This window comes from Lutra lutra, chromosome 5, assembly GCF_902655055.1.
Source record: "Lutra lutra chromosome 5, mLutLut1.2, whole genome shotgun sequence".
Lineage (NCBI taxonomy): Eukaryota > Metazoa > Chordata > Mammalia > Carnivora > Mustelidae > Lutra > Lutra lutra.
The window spans coordinates 37,311,686-37,325,102 of record NC_062282.1 but is presented as its reverse complement, the minus strand read 5'-3'; the positions used below and the strand labels follow the sequence as shown (position 1 = coordinate 37,325,102).

At 36.8% G+C, this 13,417-nt stretch overlaps 1 protein-coding gene across 3 annotated transcripts in view; it reads right to left on the bottom strand.

Moving 5' to 3' along the window:
- PARP8 (poly(ADP-ribose) polymerase family member 8) overlaps positions 1–13,417 on the bottom strand; it is a 177,799-nt gene that overhangs the window by 35,828 nt on the left and 128,554 nt on the right. For all 3 annotated transcript variants that reach the window (XM_047729841.1, XM_047729839.1, XM_047729840.1), the window contains 3 exons: positions 12,755–13,319; positions 11,145–11,195; positions 10,942–11,037 (listed from right to left, as the gene is read on the bottom strand). In XM_047729841.1, the coding sequence (XP_047585797.1) occupies positions 10,942–11,037; positions 11,145–11,195; positions 12,755–13,319 (712 nt within the window). The remainder of the gene's footprint in view (positions 1–10,941; positions 11,038–11,144; positions 11,196–12,754; positions 13,320–13,417) is intronic.

Sequence of the window (13,417 nt, the reverse complement as noted above, 5' to 3'; positions counted from 1 at the left end):
CTTTTGTACCTGAGATGTATTAAAAAAAAGAAAAGAAAAAAGCAGACACCTAAGCTGGTGATACACTAAAAAAACAAAGTTAAACCTAACAGCTGTGTAAAACAAATATACGAAGAAGAATTCCACTTTTTCCTAGGTAATTTTCTTTGGAAGAAATAAGCATGACTCTGCTTACTCGCTACTCAGCTCTTGAAAGATTGGTTTTGTTGCAAAGACTTTTGACTTCAATAACCTCCTGAAGTCAACAGCACTGAAATATACACTCTGCAATTGCTTTGGAAGACTTCTCATCTTTCAAATCTAATATAGTGTCGTCTGTTTGATTTATCTTATCTCCAGACTTACATTTCATTAGGTAGCTGATGAAGCCTAACACGATACAATCCATGGTGCCACTGCCTAACAGACAAAAGGCTTTTGGTTAGTGCCACTGCTCCTCTGCTCACTCATTTCTGAGAACGACTTGGTCGAGCGCTTAACCAGTGGGAAGTACAGTCCCTTTCGGTCCATCTTTTATGTTTGGAATGGGCCCATATGGTGGCTTTGTAGACATAAGCATGACCAATCACAAACACTTCTGGTGACGTTCCCCAAAGAGAATTTTAGGAAAAAAATCAATTGATACCTTTCTTTTATCCACCTTAAAAGGGCAGTTTGATTCCATTTCAGAAACATCAGGTAAAACTATCTATAGAGGAAATTAACTGGAGAAAACTCTTCATCCAGACTCAAGCTATACAGACAGTGCTATATATAGATGGCTCTACTTAGAGCAGACTGTTCAATTTCTGCGACTTATTTTTCCTTAAGTGTTTAACCTGTTTTTAATCTTCTATTTTTTTGTGTGGGTTTATCTATATGCATGTATGTTTCAACCTCAGTTTTCCCCAAGGACATTGGCTGTTCCTTCTGTTTACTTTCTGGGAGCACAATATGGTCTGAAATAATAATAACAATCATTTATTGTCCATTTACCATAGTGCCAAACATTATACTGGTGTATAGTGGACCTGTATATAGAAAAAGAATCTGGGGAGAAGATAAACCATAGAAATCATGAAGGACCCTAGGAATTTATTCATGTACCAGCCACCCAACAATGTTCACTGAGGAAGTAAACGGGGACACAGAAACAGAAGGTATTTTTTTTTAATACTACTCTTGTCTAATAACCATACATTTTTTTAAATAAAATCCTTCAATCCCAAAGGAATAATAGGAAAAAGCTTATTTAGTGTATACAAGTAATAGTTGGTTTCATTTTTTTCAACTGAACTTTGGCAATCAATTACACTTACTTTGAGATCATCCAAATACGTATGTATGTAGGTACCTATGTACGTGGTATTAACAGATTCCAGGAAATGTTTTAAAAGAATAGAAACCATCTTTTTCAGTACTAAGTGGTTGCTTCAAACAATGGAAGTGAAAGTGAAATAAAATATCTCACACTCCACTAGACTGGATGGATGAAATATTAAGATTTTAATGTAGGAAAAATGTCTAAGACGGAAGAAAAATAGTGTAGTTATTTTTACATATCTCTACCGCACACTTTGTCACCAATCCTAGGTATTCATGTGCCAGCCTGATTTTGTTTCAAATAATCTGTACCAATTTCGCCCTGACCTATTTTTTTTTTTTTTAAATCTTGGGTAACAAATGAGCAACATTTCAAAGCTTTCTTCTGTATTTCCATTTCTTCTCCCTCCCAGACCTGATAATATTCAAATCTCTGATCACATGAACTTGCCAACTGACCCATTGCTTTTTTTTTTTTTTTTTTTTTTTTAGGATCTTATTTATTCATTTGACACAGAGAGATACAGAGAGAGAGAGAGAGCATGAGCAGGGAGAGAGGCAGAGGGAGAGGGGAAGGACGACTCCCCGCTGAGGCAGGAGCCAGAAGAGGGTCCCGGGACCTAGAGACCATGACCTGAGCTGAAGGGAGACGCTTAACCATCTGAGCCCTCTGGGTGCCCCTGACCCTTTACTTTAAATTAAAACCTACATTCCTAATGATAAAGCTATGGCTTGATTACTTTATGAACACTTCTCTTCTTTCTTGCATCTTTTTGGTTGAAATGTATAAGGCTGACTTTTAGGAATATATGGTTCCTGCAACTGTTTGAAGAAGGAAGTCAGATGCCCTATAAAACTTTGAGGGGAGAAAGGGCAATTTTTGCTACTGCACTAAAAAATTAGAAGTACACATTACATTCTTACAATTTTATCTTCCCTTTTTTAAAATAGCAAATATAGAGGTAATATGGTGATTAATTTATGCTGTATTAACACCAAACTAAGTAAATACTAGTGAATTTTTAAAATAACAATCAATTGCTCATTTAAAAAAATATTTATTTATTTGAAAGAGCCAGAAATAGAGAGAATGTAAGAGGTGTGGGGAGGAGCAGAGGGAGAGGAAGAAGCAGACTCCCCACTGAGAAAGGAGCCCAATACTCAAGCCAATGTGGGGCTCAATCCCCGGAGATCAGGGTCTGAGCCAAAGGTAGACGCTTAACCCACTGAGTCACACAGGTGTCCCTCTATTGCTCATTTTTACTAGAAAGTTCAAGACAGTATCAGAGCTATAAATCAGTTAAATTTTCAGATAAACATTTACTAACTAGTTTTTGTAAACTTTTGACCCTCCCTGCTCCCATGTTTATCCACATTTTATTTGAGAAGTTCAAAATGTCAACATAAGATAGCACACTAAAACAGAGTTCTCAAATCATATTAAGTAATCAAGATTAGATGTCTCATTGCTCACAGAAAGGACATTTTATTCAAAAAAGAGGAACCAAGGGAGCACCCTGGGTGGCTCAGTGGGTTAAAGCCTCTGTCTTCAGCTCCAGGTCATGATCCCAGGGGTCCTGGGATCAAGCCCCACATTGGGCTCTCTGCTCAGCAGGGAGCCTGCTTCCCCCTCTCTCTCTCTGCCTGTCTCTCCGCCTACTTGTGATCTCTGTCAAATAAAGAAATAAAATCTTTAAAAAAAACGAGAGAGAGGAACCAAATCATTCTTCCCTAATGAAACATAAGTAATTACATTGTGGGTTAGCTGACTCTCAGCTATTCCCCCACCCCCAACATATTCTGCTCTGACTGTACCATTTACACAGAAAGCTCTAGCATCAATTAAAAATGGAACATAGGTGGGGCACCTGGCTGGCTCAGTTGGTGGAGCATGCAACTCTTGATCTTGAGGTTGTGAGTTCAAGCCCCACATTGAGTGTGGAGATTACTTACTTAATAAATAAATAAATACATACATAAACACACACCCCCATTTTTGGGGAAAATATTAAAAATTCTTACTGGGTAAAAAATTTTTAAAAATTTAAAATTTAAAAAATTTTACTGGGTAAAAATATTACTGGGTAAGTGTAACGATGTGTCTTACTGCACATAATTTAATACAAAGTGTATATGCCCAATATAACCAAATGTGTACATCATTTATGAATTCATTTCTGAGTTTACAATCAATCAGTGTTTCAATTCCTAAAATATTAACAATTCTTAATGTTATTTTATTGTCCTCAAGCAATTAGTTCCTATAATTTGAACTGTAAAAACATGACAAGTCCCTCTTGCCATTCCACATACATAATTCTTTTTTTGCGATGTAACATTCATTATGCACCATTTAAACACACAGATGACTTTATATGTCCCTAAGATTTATTTTAGAAGTTTTAAAGCCAAGACAAATACATTTTAAATTTTAGTTGAATCAGAACAATTTAAAATGTGAGCAATGAAAATGTATTTCAAAAATGGTTAAGTCTAAAGAATATTTTAGAACCTAACTGCGTTTTAGAAAGTTTGTGTCTTCAATAAATTCAAATTACTTCCTACTAAAAATAGAAATGATAAAACTCAAGAGTATCTATGTATTTGTATATAGCACGGTGTAGATGAGAGGTTTTCAAACCTCTTCTGCCATGCTTTTTCCACTCAAACAACATTTTTCATGTTAGCCCAATATACAGAACAGACAAAAAGTGGTGACTGTTCCAATGGGGGCACATGTGCACAGGTTGAGTTTTCCTATCTGTAAAACAGGAATAAAAAAATCACATCTAGTGCACCAGGTTGATAAGACCAAGAAGTAAGAAAAGATAAGAGGCTTAGAAAATCTTCCTGAGGTACACAGAGCTGTTTAAATATTAACAATAAATACTAGGTAACTTGATAACCACAGATGCTTCTCATTTTAAACCAATGCATACACAAAAGTAAGTGTTCAATAAAATTTTCATTGAAGCTTATTATGAAATAGTATTTTTATTTTCATATCCATAGCTTATCAAAACCCTTAATTTAGTGTTAAAATTGTTCTTGGTAAAAAAGAAATGAGCAGTGTAAATAAAATTCCTAGTTAAAAAACTAGGGTTGAAAACATGTAAGAATAATTAAGAATAGCTACTAGAAACTCAAAACCTACAGGCCTTTATTTAGCTCTTTGTATTTCTGATTTTATAGTCAATGCTTCAGGTTATTTTCATGGTTTGGAAGAGAGACACATTCAGGGTGGGGGGTAGGTGGGGGGAGCAAGTTCACCATGGCGAAAGAAAGACAGGAATCCCGTGGAGATCAAGGCAGATTTGTAGTTAAGATAGGCTCATGCCCATTTAAGCTTCAACACAGTGTTTCCTATTATCTCATACAACTTAAGTTGTTGTTTGAGCCTTAAAACCAATTTATTTCTACTTGGTTTGGAAAAAATCGTATTTCTGAACTAAAGTGTTTGGTATAATTATCATTTAGCCTATATTTCAAAAATGGAAATCTTACTTCTGTGGCATGAGGTGGGGGGATGGGAGGAAGAGTTGAGGAGGGAACAAGGTGTGCTTTTCCATCCATTCTTCAAACATTCAAGTCAGACTTAAATACAGGAAGACCTACCTGTTTTATTCTTAAGAAGTAAAATGGGACATATCAAGGTTTGTTGGGGTCGATTCCATGTTAAAACATGTTAACCCCCTAGGGCCTGCCTGGGCCTACTTAGCCATAATGACTCCATGTTGCCTAGGTAGACATTTTGTTGTTTAATAAATGCCTCAACAGTTATTGATAACAGTTCCAGGTAACTGTTACTAAAACACACACCTAGGGGCGCCTGGGTGGCTCAGTGGGTTAAAGCCTCTGCCTTCGGCTCAGGTCATGATCTCAGAGTCCTGGGATCGAGCCCCGCATCGGGCTCTCTGCTCCGCAGGGAGCCTGCTTCCTCCTCTCTCTCTGCCTGCCTCTCTGCCTACTTGTGATCTCTCTCTGTGTGTCAAATAAATAAATAAAATCTTAAAAAAAATAAAAATAAAAAAAAATAAAACACACACCTAAAACAAGGCCATTTTGTTGTTTAATAAACGCCTCAACAGTTATTAGTATCGGTTCCAGGTAACCGTTACTAAAACACACAGGTAGGAGACATCCAATCAGCCAAAGCCATATATGTAGATGCCTGTGATTGTGCCCTATAAAAACTAGCCTGTAAGACCAAGGGGCGTCGCTCTCTTCGGAGGCGGCCCTGGCCAGTCAGTCTGACTTCTAATGCTTGTCATAGAATAAAGCTTTACATAACTTTCCCTTTGTCTCAGCCTTGTTTCCCTGGCCGGTCAGTCTAACTTCTAATGCTTGGCATAGAATAAGGCTTTGCGTAACTTTGTCTCAGTCTCATTCCTTTGATAACGGACCCAACAGGTTTACCTACATGCTCAGTGTTTCAACAATTATCATGGGAATGCCTTAAGCTTATGCCTTAAGCTTATGACCAAATTATAACTGGATGCTGCTAATTTCATTCTGAAAATAAGAACTTAGTTACAAACATTTGTCTAAGGCCCACAGCTCAGGTGTCTCAGCTGATTTTGCCTCAGTAGGATTGGGCATTATACTCAAAGAATGATACCAGGATCTCAAGCCTGATCAATCTATTCACAGCAAGCAATCTGGAATATTTTCACATGACAGGAGAAGAAAACGAGGTCCATAATTTTCATGTCATATGTTGATCTGGGAAATGGGAAAGTCTACTAGCCAGGGACATACAGAATGACTGCCAAGTACCAATGATAAATTTCTAACTATAGAGATCCTAATCCCTACAACCATATGCATGGTTTTCTCCAACCCAGTTCAGCAGCCCTTCTGCAGGGTTCAAAAAAGAAGACAAACAATTGCATTGATCATGGTATTCAGTGTGAGTATAACATAAAGACAAGGGCACTAGGAAGGAAGAGGCTTAGAAAACAGTGGTGAGTCTGGCAATAAACCCTTATTTTTGTGTCTTCCAAAAACACTGGATGAAGACAAAAATCAACATTTTAAAGCATCAACAGTTGGCTGTCTTAATACTCTAGTTGATTCCAAAATGTAGAGAACCACCTATTGGGTTTGGGTTTGGTTTTCTGATCATAATCCGAACTGCACTGCCACATGGGAAATCCAGGACACTCTAAAACAATCCTTGTGATGTTAATGTGAGTTTTATGCATTTGCAAAGTTTTACATGTCAGGCCTCATGCCTGGGAGTGACATTTATAACCTTTGTGAACAAAGAGATAAGTGAATCATTGCGGTATTTCTAAATCAGTAAGCATGGTAGGTACCCATGTTTCAGAAAGTATGGCACGCTTACCCAGACCTCTGAGTAAAGTGACAGAAGAGTACAAGTAGTGACCAAAATGTTAAGACTTCTGGGAAATAGCAGTAAAGGGCAACTTATGTCATTCAATAAATAATCATGCTTAGACAAAAGAGAAAAAACGTAAGACACACTTTGAATTTTGAATGAAAGAGATCTAACAAACATAATGAATATTAGATATAGAATTCTCTGGAACCCTGAGTTTTATCTGACTTATTTAATCACTCACTGGGATATAATGTCTCTTCTTTACATCTCTAGGAGTTATTACAGTTTGTAATGTGTCATCTGTGCTGAATAAATGGTCAATGAGTCAGTTTAGTGATTAATACTCCATAAGAAATTTTATGTGCACTAATTTTATACATTTTTATTAAAATTACAGTAAAACATATTACAATGTAAATATAAGAGAGATACAGAAAAAAATGAGTATGCCGGATTTAGGTTAAATATCCAGTTAAGACAATCAAGAGGCAGTTCTTTGTTTACTTCTCTTCCTTAGACTTCCATTTCCTCATTTAATTTCAGCTGTCACTTATCTTTCTATTTAAGAAACCAGTAGGTTTTCTGATTTCTTAGATATCAGTCTGAATGGCAACAACATAAAACCAGCAGAAAACTAGCTATACTTACTTAGAAAACATCGTTATTTACAAAAGAACTTCCACTTCTAGAAAGAAATTCTGGTGCAGAATAAAACAGTTAAAGTAAAACAAAAATTGAAGCAAGGCACAGAGAATACTGATAGCAATCAGGATACTTCTATCACTTACTATAGAAATGAACTGCCAGTAACTGAACCACAAGGACCACAACACGTGCAGAAAATATCCAGGATGTGAAAGTAGTCAGTTAAAGTACATGAGTCAAGAGTAGCATCCTGATAAAGAACTGTGGCCTTGGTGCATTCTGCCAGGGTTTGAGTCTCATTTCTATCACTTACTAGCCACGTTGATAGTAAATAAATTACTGTTCTCCTCATCTGTAAAACAGGGGTAATAATAATACCCATCTCACAGGGTTATCATGAGATGACTAAATCAAATAATAATCCATGTAAAACACTTTGAATACATGATCACATAAAAGGCACTCAAAAAGCACGTGCCATCAATAACATTATTATAACCTTCTGGAGTGAAGATCACATTGCCACTGATCATGCAACAGATCAAGATCCACAGATGAACACTAACAAAATAAAGATGGACCTTCTGATGGGATAAACTGAAATGACCAAAGGATTCTCCTTATTCTCATTGTAACTACACGCTTCCATGTATCACATCAAAATAACTGGCCCCAATATTTAATAAATAAACACCGATTTAGTTAATTTGGGTTTCAGAGTAACATTGTATGTATCTCTTTGAGAAAAAAAAAGCTGACTGACAAAGAATAGTGTACGAGCAGTGAGATAAATTTTTTATATATATGTTTCCCATAAACAAGTAAAATTAAATATGTCTTAGACTTTGACACATGATCATGATCACAAATGGTTATTACATGTTTTTTAAAGAATACATCCTGAAATGCAAACAAGTTCTGACAAAATTTTCTCTTTATAGGCTTTATAATTTGTCTTTTCAAATATATATTCCCAAGTACAGGACAAATTTCTCTTAAAAAGTACAAAAGAATCTAGCTTGGTGCCTTATACTGAGAAAGCCTTCAATAAGCATTTATGATGCAGTTTTGAAGACAGGCAGAAATAGGCTCAAAGTCCAGCTTCTACCCATATTGGCTGGGTGATGCTGAACAAATTGCTTGATCTTTTTCGATCTTAATCCTATTTGCATGAGCAAATGAGCGAAAAAACACATAAACCACAAGAGTTTTGTGAAAATCAAATAAGGAAGCAATATGCAAAATATCTATCCATACAGGGTCTAGCATACAGCACTCACATCATCCGCAAATGAGGATCATTTTAGTTTTTCCTTTCTTATCTGAATACCCTCTAATATTTTTTCTTACCTAATTGCCCTGGCTATGTTCTCTAGTACAATGTTGATTAGAGTGACAAGAATAAACTAACTAAAAAATAAATTTATCAAAGTATGTGTAAGACCTGATTAATGAAAACTACAACATAGTGTAGAAAGAAACTTTTAAAGATCCAAATAAATGGAAAAACTTCTTGTGTTCATGGACTGACAGGGTTAAAATTTCCCAAACTGGCCTATGGACCCAACGCAAACCTATAAAATTCCCTGCCTTTTCTTTCTTTCTTTTCTTTCTTTTTCTTTCTTTCTTTTTTTTTTTTTTTTGGCAGAAATGAACAAGCGGACTTTAAGATTCATACAGAAATGCAAGGGAGCCCAAACAGTGAAAACTATCTTATAAAAGGAAAATGAAGTTGGAGGACACACACTTCTTGCTTCCCAAACTTACTGCAGAGCTGCAGTAATCAAGACAGTGTAGCACGGATGGAAGGATACACATACAGGTCAGTGGAATAAAATTAAGAGTCCAAATAAACCAATACATCTACAGTCAAATGATTTTCAACAAGGGGGCCACGATCATCCAATGGAGAAAGCTCTTTTCAACTAACAGTGCTGAGGCAACTGAATAGCTACATACAGAAGAATTAATTTAGAACCCAACCTTACACCATACACAAAAATTAACTCAAAAAGGATCAATGACTTAATTGTAAGACAGAAATTATAAAACATAAAAGAAAATATAGGTGTGAATCTTTGTGACCTTGGATTAGGCAACAGATCAACTGATAAATATGGGCTCCATTAAAATTTAAAACTTTTGTGTGTCACGGGATGCTACCAAGAGGTTAAAAAGAAAAACCACAAACTAGGAGAATATCTGCAAATCACACATCTAATAAAATTTAGTATTCAGAATATATATACACACACACACACATATATAAAGAACTCTAACAACTAAACAACAAAAGAGAAATAATCCAGTTAAAAACAGGCAACGAATATAAACAGACATTTATCCAAAGTAGATGCACAAGTGGCCAATAAGCACACGATAAAATGCTCAAAATCACTAATCATTTGGGAAGTGCAAATCTGAGCCACAATGACATACCACTTCACACACACTCAGATGCTATATAAAAAGAAGTATCACAAGTGTTGAAGAAGTGGAGAAACTAGAACCATCATACACTGCTTGTGGGAAAATAAAGTGGTACAGCCACTGTCAAAAAGAGTTCGGTAGTTTCTCAAACACTTAAAGTTAGCATATGTACCAGCAATTCCATTAAATGATGAATGGAAAATGTGTGTCATATATCCATGTAATGTAATATTATTACACCTCCCCCCGCAAAAAAAGAAAGAAAGAAACACAGACTGATACATGCTACCTGGATGAACCTTGAAAACATTATATTAAGTGAGAAGCCAAAAGCAAAAGGCCACATAATGTATGATTCCATTTATATGAAATGTCCAGAATAGGCAAATTCATAGAAACAAAAAATAGATTAATGGTTGCCAGAGAATGAGGGGAGGAAAAGACTGGAAATGACCAGTAACAGTTATGGATTTCATTTCTGGGTAATGCAAATGTTCTGGAATTAGACAGTGGTAATGGTTCCACAACACTGTGAATAAACTAAAAACTACTGAATTGTATACATTAAAAGAGTGAATCACATGTTATATGAATTTTATCTCAATTTTAAAATTATAGAAAAACTTGAAATCGGATCATTCCTCCCAAACTACATATCTAAATAAATGGAAAGATTTATTTTTTGTGGGAACATATACACATTGATTCTTATTTCTATACTCCCTCAGTAATGCCCCAAAAGTGTCAGTGAGCTGGCATTTTTTGGAAATCATTAAAATTCAGATTCTCTGTGTGCTATTGTGTAACTCTTCCGACTTCTCTTTTCTCTCCTGGTAAGCATCTTAAATTGTGTGGTTTTGAAGAAACCCTGTTCATAAGTTTACATATATACATCTATAGCTACATTTATCTTTCTATCCACCTACATGTACATCTATTGATATTAATACAGATATAAATAGATGAAAGGAAAGAGAGATGATAGATATGCACATATAAGAAATACGCTAGGAAATATTTTCCTAATATGAAACAACTTGTCTTCCACAGATTCCTTCACAAATAGTGATTCATTTGCCAAAATTACACCACTGTGTGTATTAAATAATTTGCTCATTAGACAGTATGCACTGTAAATCAAGTTATATACTTCTTTATTTTTATATCTTAACCCTTTTATATCCTATATCAACACTGAAATTCTATCAATGAGAACTTACCCTAAGCATAGGGCCATTTTGAAACACATGTGGCTCATCACAAACCACACAGTATTCATTCAATACAGGGATCCGCTGTTCAGCAAACTCAATTGTCTGAAAAAAAATAATAAAGAGAAATAATTAAGTCAAGTTCATAGATAATTTGAAAACCCATTAAAAGCTCAAATATTTCTGCAATGGATGGCTTGCTTGGATCTTACCTGCACTAGGAAGCCGCGGTCTCGTATTGGAATGCATTTGGCACCATTTGGCTATAAAAAAGCAAAGTAAAAGAAGAAAATAATTTTTTAACTCAGAGAATAGATGAATTACAGCCTTTGACTTTTTGAAACAGTGAATACAAGTGTGTGATCTAAGGTCACCTGTAATATGAATTAAATCACTGAACATGACATCAAGATTTTAGAGTTTCTTTATTATAATATACTTTCTGCCATTATTACCACAAGCCTTGTCTAAGCTAACCCAACAGCATTCTTAATTTTTGATCTTCTAGTAAAAATGACTGGCATTTTTAAATGATCACAAAAGCTCGTTTCCACTACTACTTACTGTCAAATGCTCCCATCTCCTCATTTAGATTATTTCCATCTTATTTTACAATGAGAATTATTCCTCCAAGGACATATGAGACAGCTACTGAGGGGGTACACCACTAAACTACTGTACTGTATCAGGCTTAATTATACAGAAAATAGTAAGATACTTTCTTTTACAGAATACGTGAAATTATCTTTTTTACGTGAAACTCTCATGGGAAACTTTCTATGTTAACACTTCAACATTATTTTCTAAGTGTCCTTAATGCTTACTTTTGATAGGAAATGGGTTTTTAGGGGTCCACCTAAAATTATCAATATACTTACATACATTTTCTTAATACAAGTATAATTTTATGGTATCATTTACAATGTAATTTTAGAAATAAAACTATACAAGAGGAGCACAAATTTCTGAAGATGTATCTTATTTTTTTTCAATGCCATCTACTGTTAGGTGTATCCATATGTATGGTTAAGAGTCAAGTACACTCTTACCCCAGCACACACACGCATTTACTGGAAGAAAACATTTTTATCGATTGTTTTGCATAATTAATATACATAAGGGAGGTCTGTTTCTTTATCTGAAATCGGCTATAATGCTGATCACTCCAAAGGTAAAAGCTAAGACTGACTCCCAGTAAATACCACCCAGAGGGCTTAAGCTTGAGTACCGTTACCTTCCCGCCCCATCTCCACCAAAAAGCTTCAGGGTAAAGTGACTTCAGTTTTATCAAGCAGACACTGAACGCAGCTTTAAGCAAAGCTCTGGGATACAGAAGTAGAGGATGATTCTCTCTATAAGTTACGATGTTCATAGGCAAATGTCCTCATCCAGAAAAGGAAGGACATTACTCTGAATTTAATTATTCGACAAACTTTGTCCTCCACTACCGACGTACGAACACTAGAGGCCAGATAAACCTACTTGATAAAACATTAAAATGCCATGCTTGCTTAAAAGGATCAGCTTTGTGGATCCAACCGACTTCCTTCCATTTTTAGCAGCATTCACGCCCAAGACAGGAATTTGGACTAGACTGTCAATCAATAGCTAGAGTTATTTTTTTCAGTGTCAAAATGCACGTTCCAGTACCGGTTGCCAGTGTCTGGCGTGCTAAGTAACACTCCAAAAGAAAGAAACGGTAAATTCTAAAACACGAAAACAAAAACGAAAATCTCACTTCTTTCTTCTACCAGACCTGCCCAAACGAACCCCCCACCCCACCCCAAAACCTGAGGAACTCAGGATGAAAGTATTTACGCACAGCAGGCTGGGAAGATGACGATGAAGACGGGGTTAAGATACCGATAAGCCCTGAGGTGAGAGAGAGCCTCCTGCCCTCTGCGTTAGGTTCCTTGAAAAGCTCCGTCTTGGAGGACTTGGGAGCGCTCGAGTAGGACTTGCTGAGCAGCTTGTGGCTTTTCAGTCCGTACAGCTCTTCCATTCTGAGATTACTGGAGTAAGATCTGCTTAACAGTTTGTGGGGCTTCAAGCCGGCGTTGTGCTCACACCGCGGGTCTCCGGAACAAGACCGAGTCAACAGTTTATGCGACTTGAGAGTGAGGCAGTCCTCTTGCTTGACGGCGGCGGAGCAGGGCCGGTTCAAGAGTTTGTGCGACTTAATTGCCGGCACGGTCTGCTCCGCCCTCGGGTCGCTGGACAGGGAGCGACCAAAGGTCCTGTGAGACTTGGTGGCGCACACGTCGTCGGTCTTGACGGCGCTGGAACAAGTCCTCCGCAGCAGCTTGTGCGTTTTGGAGATCCCATCTTGCTCCGATTTCAGCTTGGATTTGCTTTTACCACAACCGGGGGGAGGGTAACTTGGCGACCTTGAAAACGGAACAGCAGTTAACACGGGGCGAACCAGCAGCGCGACACACCGCAGAGAGCACCGTGGAGAGCACCGCGGCGGCCCCGTCCACTGCAC